At 40.2% G+C, this 16502-nt stretch overlaps 1 protein-coding gene across 1 annotated transcript in view; it reads left to right on the top strand.

Annotated features, from left to right (window-relative positions):
- Nucleotides 1-16502, top strand: part of LRBA (LPS responsive beige-like anchor protein) — a 576728-nt gene that overhangs the window by 127651 nt on the left and 432575 nt on the right. The window contains 4 exon segments of the mRNA XM_065405711.1: nt 953-1080; nt 2580-2687; nt 4599-4770; nt 5533-5980. Coding sequence (XP_065261783.1) covers nt 953-1080; nt 2580-2687; nt 4599-4770; nt 5533-5980 — 856 coding nt within the window.

Here is a 16502-nt window from a genome sequence, read left to right as displayed (position 1 = left end):
TGTATAGAGTTGAATTGAACAGAAACAGTCTGAATACCCTGATCAGCCAGATGCCCTGATTGCCCCGAGAGGCATCACCAGACCTGCTCTTAAGCCCAGCAGCAGTACAGGGTCAGTGGCTGCTCAAGGTTTATGCCCTCAGCAATGATCACTCCTGTGCCTGCCTTCTTTCCTGCCTTGTTTCTGTCCTGCTCCAGCTTTCCTCCTTTGCCTGCTTCCTGACTCCGGCTCTGACCCTTGGCTTTACTGCAGGTTCCTGACTCCGGCTCCAACTGCTAAGCACAATGACTGCCACTGCCCCGACTACTAGGCCTGACTGTCTATGCCGTAGTTCATGACAGTCAGCTTGTCCTTTTCCAAACAATTAAATCATGAGACAAGTGCAACAGGGCAAACCGAGAAGTAAATTATTAGATCTGTGTACTTCCTTTTTTGAAAATAGTGAGAAGATAAAACAAAAAAATCAGTTAAAAAAAGACTAGAGGAGGAATAGGCTTAGTCTGAGAGCAACTGAGCAACAAAGTAGTAATTAGTTTTTGTCCTTTTTGTATGTCACACTAATGTATCATTTTTATTTTTCTTCAGTGTTAGTATGCAAAAGAAATTTAGCTCATTTGTGTATCCAGTTGTGCTAATGAAAATGTTTCAAAGAGAAAATCAGAATGTGAGGACTCAGCAATGCTAACAAATCCTCTTGGATGTATAAATATTTATATGTGAAATATGAATTCTAATAACTATTTAATTACTCTGATTTCTACTCTGATTTATGTATCTCTTAAGCTTTGTTTTTGGGCAACTTAAAAAGTAGAAAATATTTTTCTCTTATTTGTTTACTTAATCTTTTAATTTTTAATGTAAACTCAAGCATGTTGTATTCCTTACAGTGATGCACCAATAATATAAAATTATTATTTCCCATTATAACACATAACGTATCCTTTCCTTTAAGTGTGTGCAGTGGCAGTAAGAAATTGTTTGGAGTGCCAGCAGCATGCACAAATGAAACCTATTGGAGAAACTGTAAGGAGTCAGAAAACAATGCAGAGCCTAATAGGAACAGGGAAGTCTGCAGCAAAGGCAAGTATATGACACCGTTAAGTAAGGCAAACATTAATACTGCAATTAATGTGTATCAATGGCTAAGTCCCTATGTTTTTTGTTCCATTAACATGTAGCAGAAAAGAAATGTAGGATCAAATAATGTGAATATTAAATCTTAAAGTAATTGTTCCAAACTGTAAATATAACATTTAAATATATAAACATTGGAATCTTCCCCAATTGAAAAAAGTCTGAATCTGTCTTACTTTCCCAGGTTCCCCTATCCGTATTTCTTTTAATATGGAATCTGTATTGATCACTGTGCCCTATGTACCATAAGTTTGATGTGAGTTGATGAATAGTCTTCAGGAGAGTCATGTTTATAGAATCTTAGGACTGGACGGAACCTCAAGAGGTCATCTAGTCCAGTCCCCTGCACTCATGGCAGGACTAAGTATTATCTAGACCATTCCTGACAAGTGTTTGTCTAACCTGCTCTTAAAAATCTCCAATGATGGAGATTCCACAACCTCCCTAAGCAATTTATTCCAGTGCTGAACCACCCTGATAGGAAGTTTTTCCTAATGTTCAACCTAAACCTCCCTTGCTGCAATTTAAGCCCATTGCTTCTTGTCCTATCCTCAGAGGTTAAGAACAATAATTCTTCTCCCTCCTCCTTGTAACAATCTTTTGTGTACTCAAAAATTATTATCATATCCCCTCTGTCTTCTCTTTTTTTTTGCTCTTCTCTGGACTTTCTCCAGTTTGTCCACATCTTTCCTAAATGTGGTGCCGAGAACTGGACACAATACTCCAGTTGAGGCCTAATCAGTGCGGAGTAGAGAGGAAGAATTACTTCTTGTGTCTTGCTTACAACACTCCTGCTTATACATCCCAGAATGATGTTGGCTTTTTTTTCAACAGTGTTACACTGTTGACTCATATTTAGCTTGTGATCCACTATGACCTCCAGATTTCTTTCCGCAGTACTCCTTCCTAGGCAGTCATTTCCCATTTTGTATGTGTGCAACTGATTGTTCCTTCCTAAATAGAGTACTTTGCATTTGTTCTTATTGAATTTCATCCTATTTAGTTCAGACCATTTCTCCAGTTTGTCCAGATCATTTTGAATTTTAATCCTATCCTCCAAAGCACTTGCAACCTCTCCCAGCTTGGTATCATCCGCAAACTTTATAAGTGTACTCTCTATGCCATTTATCTAAATCATTGATGAAGATATTGAATAGACCCAGACCCAGAACTGATCCCTGCGGGACCCCACTTGTTATGCCCTTCCAGCATGACTGTGAACCACTGATAACTACTCTCTGGGAACGGTTTTCCAACCAGTTTTGCATCTACCTTATAGTAGCTCCATCTAGGTTACATTTCCCTAGTTTGTATGTTGTTCTTACATTTGTTTCTTTAAAATAAAAGCTATGAAACTGGCATTGTAGTACTACATATCCTACAGTTTGTGTTTCCTGGGGTGGTACTTTTATAAACAAGTGACAGAATTGGTTTCTCTTGAATAGAGTCCAGTTGACATTGTGACTGGTGGAATTTCTCCAATACGAGACCTTGACAGACTTCTGCAGGATATGGATATTAACCGGCTTCGAGCAGTAGTGTTCAGAGATATAGTGAGTTGTGAAAAACCTTATAGTTGTTTTGTTGCTAAGTTTTTCTTTGTATTTTTCTGAATGCTGCGCTGCTGCTACGTGCTAGGCAGCTGCCTATTGTTCTGTTACCTAATGGGGTTCATAAATGACTCATGAAACTGTGTGGCCTGTCTGGGAGAAATACAGAACAAGGTTTTGAGATGTATATGCGATACAGTCTCTGTCCCCCGTGGGGCGTGAACTTTATTTATTGAAATCTTCAGGAGTATGAATCTCTGGAATTCTGCTTTCTTTATAAATGTTGTGTTCACTTACATTAGGCCTGGTCTACACTAACCCCCCAAGGTACACAACTTCAGCTACGTGAATAACGTACCTTAGTTCGAACTTACCGTGGTCCAGACGCGGCAGGCAGGCTCCCCCGTCGACTCCGCGTACTCCTCGCACCGAGCAGGATTACCGGAGTCGACGGCGAGCACTTCTGGGTTCGATTTATCCAGACAAGACGCTCCAGACAAGACGCGATAAATCGAACCCAGAAGTTCGATTGCCTGCCGCCGAACCAGCGCGTAAGTATAGACAAGCCCTTAGTGTAATTATAATAATTAATGGAGATATCCCATCTCCTAGAACTGGAAGGGACCTTGAAAGGTCATCGAGTCCAGCCCCCTGCCTTCACTAGCAGGACCAAGTACTGATTTTGCCCCAGATCCCCAAGTGGCCCCCTCAAGGATTGAACTCACAACCCTGGGTTTAGCAGGCCAATGCTCAAACCACTGAGCTATCCCTCCCCCCAGGGTGTGTAGTGGGTGTGAGTGCATATATATATGCATATATATATATATATATATATATATACATACACACACACACACACACACACACACACACACACACACACACACACACACGCTATGTGTACATGTGCGCGCACACAGGCAAATACGTTAACACACATGCATTTCTTGTAAAGTGTTACTGGAAACTAAAAATAAAAACAAGTCTCATTTCTTTTTAAAATTGGGCACAATCGAATCTGTATTTCTGTAATGACAATAGGGCTTTAAATTAGAAAGCCATATTCACTTCTGCTGCAGCTCTAGTTGTGGAGTTAAACTGGGATATTTGGCGAGTTTCAAAACTTGGAAATAATTCATAAACATTTTCCTCCTTTGCTAAATAAACACAACTTGGCTGCAGTTTACAGTAAGTGGCATTAATATCTTTGAGACAATATCTTTTCCTGGACCAACTTCTGTTGGCGGAACGTCTGGAATTGCAGAAGAGCTGTGTGTAGCTCGAAAGCTTCTCTCTTCCACCAGCAAGTTGGTCCAGTAAAAGATTACCTCACTCAACTTGTATGTCTCATATCCTGGGATCAACATGGCTACAACATAGCAAATACTAATAGCTTTGTAAATATGTGAGAAAGTGCTGTGTGTGTGTGTATAATATATATTTGGTATAGTAATTTGATATTATCAGCTTGAGCATTTATGCAATATTAGGTCTAGTCAACCTGAGGCTTAAACATTCATAGAAAAAAACAGAGATTTGGTCACAATTGTATTTCCCCCAATTTTATAAACTGGGTGAATAGTGACTAGAAAACATTGTTCTTCCAGTGCTACATGTTAGTTTAGATAATAAAATATCAAGTAAGATGCAACTTTGTCAAAATTTAGGAAACCTAAACTAGAGCAATAGATTCTTTGAGATGGTTTATATCCTTGGTCTAAGCATGATTAATTAATGGATTGATTCTGCAACAGTGGTTTGTAGGTATAAATTCTTGTAAGTCAATTTCGTCCATGAGGTTTCAGTATAATATTTGTTTACTCACTTCTATTTCTGGTAGACCATGGGCTACCATATGAAGGGAATATCCCACTGTTTAAATTGTAATGGAAAAATAAATGTTGTTCTTCACAGGAGGATAGTAAACAGGCTCAGTTCTTGGCCTTGGCTGTAGTATATTTTATCTCAGTCCTTATGGTGTCAAAATACAGAGACATACTGGAACCCCAGAATGAACGGAGGCAACCTCATCATAGCCAGTCATTCAAGGGAACAGAGAATGGAAGTAGTGAGGCAACATCTACAGGTTAGTGACACAAGTGGGTACATGATTACACATCACGTCACTTATTATGACTTACAGTGCTTTATAGGACTATATAGAATTCTACTTATGGATGTACATAAATATATGTATTATAACCACTTTGAATTTACAAACTTTTGAATGTGCCATTTAATTTGTTTTATCTGACAGCACTGAGAAAAACCTAGCTTGCAAATTGCTGATGCTATCTATTTGTTGTTGTTACCTCTGTAGGGTCTAGGAGCCATAGTCAAGGACCAGGACCCATTGTATGAGGTCCTGTTTAGTGCATGATTAGTCTCATTGAAGCACATAAGTAATAGTGATCATTAACTTAAGCTAAGCATGTGTATAAGTGTTTACAGAGTCAAGGCCTCATTTACTTTGTTTAAATTGTAGTAGTGTGTTCTTTCTTCCTATTCTTCCAAAAAGCAATTAGTCTGATTTTTTTCATCTTTTACTATTGAGTCTGACTCCAGCTTCTTTTCATTGTCTTAAATTTTATTCTCGTAGACAGTTTTCGAGGACTTGTCAGAAACTTGTAGATGTGATTTTTTTCCCTGTGAAATGAATTTTCAGTGTAAACCTATGAACAAACTAGAAACAAACCTGAAGATAAATACAACATTCTTTAAGTATATATAAAATATTTTAGCAGTGTCTTTATCACCTCTTGATAGATCTTAGAAGTAATATGGTTGATGTTGTTCTGTTAACAATGAACTTGAAATAATTTCCCCTTCTTTATTTGGGGGTAACAAGATGTAGAAAACCCATCTGCTACTACTGGTGCTTCAACTCCAGTATCAACAGAAGATTCTGAAAGTTCAGCACCTGTACGAAGAAGAGACTCAGGCATTGGAGAGGAATCAACTTCAGGTCAAGCAAACAATTCAGATGCTGTTGCTGAAGCAGGACCTCAGAGTGCCAGTTCAGGTCCAGATGCTATCAGTGAAGTATTATGCACACTTTCTTTAGAAGTCAATAAACCTCAGGAAAACAGGAGTGAGGCAGGAAATGAGTTGACTGAGAAGACTGTATCTTCTGTACCATCTGCAAAAAATGTCAACGTAAAGGACATTCTCAGAAGCTTGGTTAGCACCCCAGCAGATAGTGCCACAGTGGATCCTACCCTTCTGCCACCAACCTTCCTTGGAACTCTTGGTGATACTGCTGCTGAGCAGCATGTGCAATTCCGTTCCTTTGACAGGTAATATATTTTCTTTATATTTTGTATAAAAAGCACCATTTTGTATTCTTTGCTTAAATGTATAATGGAAGGTACAGAAAAGTTCCGCTGCATAGCAATTTGACACATTCCTGGTTATGTATCTAGTGAACAACCTGCATAATCTCACGTTGTAGTAATATAATGAAATTAAGACCCAGATTTTTAAAGGTATTTAGGTGTTGCTCCACTCAGCATTGGAACGTCTAACTAAGGAGTCTAAGAGCTGGTCTACACTGAAAACATACATTGTCATAGCTGCATCTCTCAGGGGTGTAAAAAATCCACAGCCTGAGCCACATAGCTAGGCTGTCCTGCTCCCTGGTGTAGACGGGTAGATCAATGGCAAAATTCTTCCATTGACCTACCTACTGCCTCTTGGGGGGTGGATTAATTACAGCAATGGGAGAACCCCTCCCATCACTATAGTGAGTATCTATGCTGAAGTGCTGCAGTCATTGTAGCATTTTAAGTGTGGACATAGCCTAAGTCTCATTTTCAAAAGTCAATCTAAATACCTTTTAAAAATCTGGGCCTAATTAACTGATAAGTATTTTATTATTTTATTTGTGTGACTATGGCTGTGACATTGCCATTACCTGAGACGTGTGTTAAAACTGCAGCAAAATGAGGTATTCAGCATGAAGCTGTTGGAGTGTGATCTACAAAGCTTTGGTGTAATTCTGGACTTTGGAAACCCTGTGCAAACACATAATGAGGGAAGTTGAACAATATAACTGACAGCATATTAAATTACTTCAAAAAGTGTCAGACAGGTGAAAGTTGTCTTCAGGCCCATGAGTTACAACTGTCATTAACAAGGATAGTCAGTTTTTTTTCACTAATAGCACTGGTTGAGATTCTCCATTATTGCAAAACCAGATACGATTAGGTAGTCTGAATATAAATTGTGTTGGTAGATATTAAAAATGAAAATAAGATGGAATACTTGCTAGATTTGTTTGCTAAAGGTGTAAAACAAAAATCACTTGGAACTAAAATTAAATATTGAATCATCTGAACTTTAAAGAATCCACTATTAGCAAAAACTGGGGCTGCTTAACTTATTTTATGTTTGTCAGATTATAGAATTCCTAAAACACTCCAAAACATTGGAGGCCTCTCGTGCATGTTCTTCACTGACATAGCAATAATAAATTATCTGAGTGGGGTATGCCTGCAATAATTTAAGAAGTGATGATTTGTATAAACCAACAAGGATGGTAAATTTGATATTTTCATTATAGACCCTGTCAAGTCAAATTTTTGAAAACTTTTCAAATATAATGTTCACACTTTAAATAGAATGTCTTGATAGGTTATTTTAAATTGAATAGTTTTAAAGGGGGTTTTCGTGCTTCTGTTGGAAAGGGTTAAAGTGTTGCCAAAAAATTGGCTTAAGCCTATTCCTTCTCCCCTTTCTCCTTTTACTGTCGCCTGATTGCTGCCTGCTCACTTGCAGTTTCAACCCTGCTGCAGAGTCTGCAGAAAGAGCATGGACCACCAACAAAACAACGCTGGAAAGTTCAGTCTGTACTCTATACCAGTGTTTCTCAACGACGGGTCCATGGACCAGCGCTGGTAACTGATATCTCTGACACAGTTTAGGAAGACAGCAAGCTGGTCCTTGGTATCAAAAAAATTGAGAAACATTGCTCTATACTAAAAGAAAATGTGTTCATTAATGGTGGAAATACAATGCTTACTCACCTAATGATTGCTGGCCTGCCTATTTTTTATTCTGGGGGGCAAATCCCCCTCTCAGAGTAACACCCTTATCCTTCATCCACACTTTCACTCACTTGAAATGAAAGTACAGCAGTCCCTTGCTTTTCTCCAAGGTTATTGTTCTCCATATCTTACTGTTCACAGCCTTGTTTGGTCGGTGACTCGTAAAATGGTTTAAAAAAACACACATCCTGTGAGACACCAGTCCTCTATGGCTGCAAAGAATTAGGGGCTTTAGGTCACAGCAAGAACCCTGCATGGTATTTGGTTGCCAGAGGGGCTGTTGTTGGAGGAATAGATGGTACTAGGGATGGTGATTCTTGGCTTGGTGTCGAGAACTGTTGATATAATGGAGAGTGGGAAGTGCTGGTGTGAAACGGAGGACTGATTGGTGCTGGATCTCATATGTGCCAATTAACTTAGTGATGTGCTGTTTCAAGAGGCTATAGAACTGACTTAGCAGCCTCTGGAAGCTGTGCATTTTAGTAGCAAGACGACAGGAGGGCCAAAGAATTGCTGAGATTTGGGGGAGGTGATAGCAAGGGTAACATAAGAACAGGAGGAGGGGAGCAAGTTGCTCCTTTTCCTGCCCTAGTTTCCAGTGAGTCTTAGGGCAGGTCTACACTTACTTCCTGGTCCGGCCGTAAGCAATCGATCTTCTGGGATCAATTTATCGCGTCTTGTCTAGACGCTATAAATCGATCCCAGAAGTGCTCGCCGTCGACGCCGGTACTCCAGCTCGGCGAGAGGAGTACGCGGCATCGACGGGGGAGCCTGCCTGCCGCGTCTGGACCCGCGGTAAGTTTGAACTAAGGTACTTCGAATTCAGCTACATTATTAACGTAGCTGAATTTGCATACCTTAGTTTGAAGTGGGGGGTTAGTGTGGACCAGGCCATTAATGTGTCCAGGATTTTGTTCCCTTTTTCCCCCTCAGCTGTTGCCAGGCAACCCACCAGATGTCCCCTGATGACCCCCAGGACCATCATGCTGCACTAGTTGAAGTGCTGTTCTGTTCCACTGATACATCTACTGGGTCTTGATGAAGTCTTTCCTTCTCTGAAAGCAATACCCAATTGATAGTTATCTTGTGATACATTGTAAAACTCTAATGCTCTTGTTTTCATTAAATGCTCTAACCTCTTGTTTTCATTAAATTTTTCTGTTATGTTGTCTGGGTGGAAAATTTCTTCTGCTAAATTCCTTGTGGTTATGCTGAACCATTCTTTCTTTAACTTTGGCTTTTTCCCTGCACATGACAGGTCTTGCAGATTCTGGTCTACTTATCCAAATTATAAATTGGCCAAATCAGTTGAATACACCCTGCATCAAGAAAGTGGAGATATCTAACATAGGATAGATAAAAGAAATAGGATAGATAGGATAAAAGAACTCCTGTTCTTTTTGCGGATACAGACTAACACGGCTGCTACTCTGAAACCTGTCATAGGATAAGAGTGTGTTAAGGAGAGAGTCCACATAACCAGACAAGCCTGATGTTAGGGTGCCAATGCCTGAGATGATGGGGCGTCCAGGATTTCCAGGTTTATGGATCTTGGGTAGCAAATAGAATGTCCCTGGTCGGGGTTCTAGGCATGTGTCTGTACAGATTTGTTCCTGTGCTTTGTCAGGGAGTTTTTTTTAGCAGATGGTGTAGTTTCTTTAGGTAATCCTGTCTAGCAGCCTCTTGGTCATATTCCAATTTATTCATGATGACGACAGCACCTCCTTTGTCAGTCTTTTTGATAATGATGTCAGGGTTGTTTCTGAGGCTGACTCTCTCCTCAGACCCTACGTTACCAGCACTCCTAGCTATCTTCGAGACACCACTGACTTCCTGAGGAAACTACAATCCATCGGTGATCTTCCAGAAAACACCATCCTGGCCACTATGGACGTAGAAGCCCTCTACACCAATATTCCACACAAAGATGGACTACAAGCTATCAGGAACAGTATCCCCGATAATGTCACAGCTAACCTGGTGGCTGAACTCTGTGACTTTGTCCTCACCCACAACTATTTCACATTTGGGGACAATATATACCTTCAAGTCAGCGGCACTGCTATGGGTACCCGCATGGCCCCACAGTGTGCCAACATTTTTATGGCTGACTTAGAACAACGCTTCCTTAGCTCTTGTCCCCTAACGCCCCTACTCTACTTGCGCTACATTGATGACATCTTCATCATCTGGACCCATGGAAAAGAAGCCCTTGAGGAATTCCACCATGATTTCAATAATTTCCATCCCACCATCAACCTCAGCCTAGATCAATCCACACAAGCGGTCCATTTCCTGGACACTACTGTGCTAATAAGCGATGGTCACATAAATACCACCCTATACCGGAAACCTACTGACCGCTACACTTACCTACATGCGTCCAGCTTCCATCCAGGACACACCACATGATCCATTGTCTACAGCCAAGCTCTAAGATATAACCGCATTTGCTCCAATCCCTCAGATAGAGACAAGCACCTACAAGATCTCTATCAAGCATTCTTAAAACTACAATACCCACCTGCTGAAGTGAAAAAACAGATTGACAGAGCCAGATGAGTACCCAGAAGTCACCTCCTACAAGACAGGGCCAACAAAGAAAATAACAGAACACCACTAGCTGTCACCTTCAGCCCCCAACTAAAACCTCTCCAGCGCATCATCAGAGATCTACAACCTATCCTGAAAGATGATCCTTTACTCTCACAGATCTTGGGAGACAGACCTGTCCTCGCTTACAGACAACCCCCCAACCTAAAGCAAATACTCACCAGCAACCACACATCACTGAACAAAAACACTGACCCAGGAACCTATCCTTGTAAGAAAGCCCGATGCCAACTCTGTCCACATATCTATTCAAGTGACATCATCATAGGGCCTAATCACATCAGCCATACCATCAGGGGCTCGTTCACCTGCACATCTACCAATGTGATATATGCCATCATGTGCCAGCAATGCCCCTCTGCCATGTACATTGGCCAAACCGGACAGTCTCTACACAAAAGAATTAATGGACACAAGTCTGACATCAGGAATCATAATACTCAAAAACCAGTGGGAGAACACTTTAACCTGTCTGGCCATTCAATGACAGACCTGCGGGTGGCTATCTTAAAACAGAAAAACTTCAAAAACAGACTCCAACGAGAGACTGCTGAGCTGGAATTGATATGCAAACTAGACACAATCAACTCAGGATTAAATAAGGACTGGGAATGGCTGAGCCATTACAAACATTGAATCTATCTCCCCTTGTAAGTATTTTCACACTTGCTTCTTATCAAACTGTCTGTACTGAGCTATCTTGATTATCACTTCAAAAGTTTTTTTTCTCTTAATTGGCCTCTCAGAGTTGGTAAGACAACTCCCACCTGTTCATGCTCTCTGTATGTGTGTATATATATCTCCTCAATATATGTTTCACTCTATATGCATCCGAAGAAGTGGGTTGTAGCCCACGAAAGCTTATGCTCTAATAAATTTGTTAGTCTCTAAGGTGCCACAAGTACTCCTGTTCTTTTTGCGGATACAGACTAACACGGCTGCTACTCTGAAACCTGTCATAGGATAAGAGTGTGTTAAGGAGAGGGCTTTCTTTGATGACAGTTTTAGCCCACGTTTTTAACATTTAACTGAAACCAAGCTCAAAGAAAATTATCTTGCCATGACTATATTCATTTTTTCTAGCTTGCAAATGGGTTTTACAGCATGCCCAGAATGAAAATTGGTTTGTGCTATTTTAGATCAGGTAAGGGAGACTGAATTACATGTAAGGGAGCTCTTGGGGAATAAGCTCTGTTGGTTTCAAGGGGCTGCCTACCTTTACTTATCTCAGTTGTGGCAGTATAGCGTAGGTGAGAAATAGTGTCTGAGATAGGGATGACCCAGATCCATTATGGGTAAAAATTGCCACTTGGAACTCCTCCTAGCAGTCAATGAGCAAATAAGTGCAATTCCTGGGTCACTGGAGTCATGTGATCAGGGTGAGGTACTTCTGCCCACTAGTTTCATGACTGGAAGAAAGTGATAACACAATTTAATCTGTCTCTTTCTTAATTTGAAAACTTTTCAAAATCTGGACCTTATTTTTGTAGGTTGCCTAGCAGAATGAGCACCTGATTGTAACTGGAGCTCTTGGATGATACCATAATCTGAATATTTAATAATTAGCTCTAAGAAATAAAACTGAACAAAAAAATCTGTTTGACAGTAAGTTCAGTTAATGTCAAATTGCTTATATGCTAATACATTATCATACAGCTCAGTGAGCAGACCTAACGAGTTATTTATTTCCATAAAAACAAAACAGAACCAACCCAAAATACCTTGGTTAAAAACTCACACAAACTGATAAAAGCAAGGGAATAACCAATTAAAGCAGTGTTTCTCAAACTTCCCTTCTCTTCAGAAAAACAAAACCAACTGTACCCTGCCATGTGGTGTTAAAGGTTTACACACCTCAATTTACATCTTGTGTGGCTCTTCACATCCACTTTGGAAAACATTTGCTGTAGGTCTTCATTATATATTTCCTTGCCTTTCCTACATGCTTTGTGCAGTGACACAGATAACAAAGCAGACATAAATAATCACTGTCATTTGAATTAGCACCTATTGTTTGAGGCTTTTGTGTAAACTCAGCAGAAGTCTCTGAAGTGGGTAAATTGTTCATATTTTGAAGGTTTTACTCACAACCATAACAGCTAGAGGGTATTTTAAATGAAAATGGTAGCTGCTCAATACTCATAATTGCACTTTAAGATGCTCTTAAAACAGGGCATATGTTCCTTTCCCCCCCCCTAAAAGCAAGTGGCTAACTCGTGTGACATTTCACACAGTGTTAGTTTTTATGCCCTTGAATTTTCTGGATTTTTTTTTTCTGTATGCATTTTAATAGGTGGTATTTAAACTTGGGCTCTAGCTGAATTTTTTTTACTGGGCAGTCTTATTTTTCATTGTTGACTGATATCTCTTGAAAAAATGGTCCATTGGCACAAAAATTGGTAGAGGGCTGGTGCCGCGGGGTGTGTGTGTGTGTGTGTGTGATGTTGGATTTAGGGTCATTTTTAGCTGTTGCCAACAAACCTGATTATTTGGAAAAGTGTTGGGCACGTGCCAGCTTGATTGATTGATATATTGGGGATGGACCAGACACGTACAACCTTCTCAGTTAGGAGCTATGCTCTTGTTAGATTTTATCCAACAGAGAAGGGTTTGTGCACAGCTGCTGACAAATAAAATATTTTACATCAGCCGCTGTACTTCTATCCCCTGCAGGTCTGTGCCCTCTATCTTGTACAACTGACATCCAATCAAGTATTTAAAAAAAAAAAAAAAAAAAATCAATACACAAACTTTTCTGTGAAGCAGTTAGGGTGGTTACATGCACACACGTCTGAGACAAACCCCCAAAAGCAAGACAATGGAGAGATAAGCCACCTAACAAGACATACCCTCTACTCCTCCACCCACAAGCACACACCTTTACATTTCCACAATACCACACTCTGTAACCTTAACTGCCACTCTCTCCTCAAGGAGATGAGCCTTCTTTAACCATTATTTTGCCCAGACCCCTTCATTAAATGACTTTGACCTAATACAACTGACTACTGCACTAAAACCTACAAGTGTTAGTGTTGGCGGAGGGAGAGAGAGGGAATATTCCAGTAATAGGGTGTGTGCAGAAGAAAGAAAGGGTGGCTGAGTTAAGGTTGTGATGTACGGTCTATGATGTGTAGAGGTTGTGGTGGTGGCAAGTTGTGTGCTGTTGAATGGAAGAGCAGAAGGTGTGTACAATTAGGTGCCACAACTTTTTCATTTCCTTGCTTTTGTAGATTTGCGTCAGATGTGTTGTGTGCATAGTGACGCTGACTGCTTCACAATGACATTTCTGGGGTGTTGATTTCCTATGCTTTTTTTATGCTTAATTGAGGGGGGTGCTGGTGTGAGGAAGAGGTCAGGAGCCAGTGGAGGGTTGAAATGTAGCTGCTGATATAGCATATTTTATCCATCAACAGCTGCACATAAGCCCTTGTGTCAGCATCTGTGTACTGCTAGGTTGTGTAACTTTTCATTTCCTTTTGTGGTGTCAGGTAGACAAAAGTACATAATGTATAAGTGAAAGCTTTACCCATATCAATCTAGTAGTGACGTGCACAATCTCACATCTAGGGTAAATCTGTTCATTTGTAATGTGACACATAGGTAACTAGCTCATAAATCAAGAGTTTTAAAAATCAATTTTTAACGTAGTAAATAATATGAGATAAAGTATGTAATTTCTACATTAAAAATGTGGAAAGGAGAAAATCAGCAGTTTCGCAAACACTTGAGGATAACTATTTAGTGCAAAACTATTTTAAAAAGTAAGTTTTGGCTCTGAAATGATATCCACGTCTACTGGGATTTTTCTGGTTGGGGTGGGTGGAATAGGTTATGACCTTTTTACAGGAAGCTTGTAGCAGAGTTAGAAGGAATAGCTTTTATCTCTGAGGGATCACCAAAATACTAACAGTACAGTGGGAAACTTTGGAAGGGCAGATTTCAGGATGCTCTACGCAATTTACTGGGTCTGGTTTGCATTTAATGTATTGTCTGGTGGCAAACACAAAGCTTGGTAAGTTAACATTGATTTTTTTTTTTTTTGAGACACCTTGTTAAAAGTTGTTCCCATGTAGCAGTTTACCAGTGGAGTATCTCTGGGAATTTCAAAGCATCTCTCTGATCCTGCATTTATCTCAGGAATGCTGTGTCAGAAATCAAAACTCTCCTCATATCTTAAGGATTATCAACTTCCCAGCCATAGCTGGAGAGTATACAGTAACAGCTATGTGAGTGAAACCTTGCTGAAAGGCTGCCAGGTTGCAGGCTTTTGCAAACAACAAGGTGTGTGTGTTCATTCCCATGCCAAAAATCTTCCTCTTATCTTATGTGAAGATCCAATATGGTGATTAGTGGGTGCCAGGGGTTTATCTTGATAAAGTTCAAGGCCTGAGCTGACTTTTTGACTAGATCCACAAAGACAGTGAATTAACACAGTCCAATTGCAATATGTCCTGAGACTGTGTTTTTTGTAGACAAGAAAACATTACTAGTGTCTCAAGAAAAGACGACTTATGGAAACATAAAAGCAACACTTCTTTTCAGAGTAAAAAAAACCAAAAAACAAACTGATGAATTCTCTCTCTTGGCTAGTCTAATAACCGATTAACCTATTACTTTGCCACTTTTACTATGTGACTCTCTCCTGACTCCTGCTACTCTTTGTGGACAAATTCAGTGATCATGGAGTTCGGGGAAGCAGACATTGAGGTTATAAGAGAAACAGATGCTTAAATCATGGCTCTACAGTGTGGCACTTAAATCTGAGGCTAAGCTTTAACTCGCAAAACAGATATTTTTATAAGCTTGTTTACTTCTTGGAATGTCGCACATGTAAGCTGCTTAGTTTGAGTCAGTCTGTTTGTGCATTTCCCACTGTCATGTGTGCCCTTTTTCAGTGGCTGTATTTTAGATAATGAGTTTTATGGATTTAACATAATTTATGTACAAATAAATACACGTAAATATCTCCTGGTAAGGTTTGAAAAGGTTGGAAAAGGTTTAGCTGTAAGACCAAATCTGCTAGTTGGAAGTAGGGACAAAAGATGATCACAGGAGAGCTCTACCAACAAAGGCTAGGAGTAGTTCCCTAGTTAGGAGCTCATCCCTCTTGCCACTCAACTCCTGGCCTAAGAGTGTAGGTTTTCTACCAGTGTGCTGGCAGTGGCTCCTGTGTGGGGGCTCCATCTTTTGTATCATCCCCAGCTAGTTCTGTCAAACATATGTGAAACTCCACTCCATTTAGCATCTGTCCATGTGAAGGAGACTTTTGTCTTTTCTCCCTCCTCCAGAGTCTTCTGGATGCTGTGAAAATGCTCAGATCCATGGCGATGAATGCAGACTGGCTGGAGGATGGGATTGCACTGTTTCTCTCCTTCAGCCTCCAATACTCAGGATAATTTTTTCTTGGGACTAACTCCAGTATTTGTCTCTGATCATAGCGTTCCTGAGTAGTAGCATGAAATTGACGTGGCTTTGGTTTTTTATTGCAACTTACAGGATTTCTTATAGAGCTGGACAATGTGATGTAATTATTTAAAAACTGAAAACTTAAATTCTGCCATAGAAAAAAATTGATGGATCATGGCAGGTTCTTTCTCAGCCCATACTCTTTCTTTCCCCTTTCCTCCCGACTGTAGTCTTTTGCCCATCTGATCCCTGATGGGGCTGTGAGCAGCTCTCATTTTTTACCTTTCTCCCAGGGTGTGCAGAGAGAGAGAAAGGGGACTATCTTCTATTGATAACAGAGCCAGTAAGGTGACAATGTGGGTATGTCTACACTGCAGTAAAACACCTGCCCATGTCAGCTGACTTAGGCTTGTGAGGCTCAGGCTGTGGGGCTCTAAAATTGCAGTGTAGACATTTGTGCTCGGGCTGGAGCCTGGGGTCTGGGACCTCAGGACCTTCTGTTTCTTTAGGAGAACAAACAAGCTGCTTCATTGGTATTCCTATCCAATGTGAAAAGTGAGACACTAGAAATCAAATCCTAGTAAATTTCCACATGCCAGTGGGAGTTAAAATTAATGTATTGATTTCTAAATTATTAAGAAGCCATCAGGTAGGCTTGATTCACATTTTTTTACTTTGAGTCAAGCCCAAGCAACCTATGCAACTTAGAATACATTTTTAAAATTAAGTGTAAGTGTATCACTTTACTAAT

The sequence above is a fragment of the Emys orbicularis genome, chromosome 5 (assembly GCF_028017835.1).
Source record: "Emys orbicularis isolate rEmyOrb1 chromosome 5, rEmyOrb1.hap1, whole genome shotgun sequence".
In the NCBI taxonomy this organism is placed as follows: Eukaryota; Metazoa; Chordata; order Testudines; family Emydidae; genus Emys; species Emys orbicularis.
The sequence above is the reverse complement of the archived record's forward strand: the minus strand, read 5'-3'. Positions and strand labels throughout refer to the sequence as shown.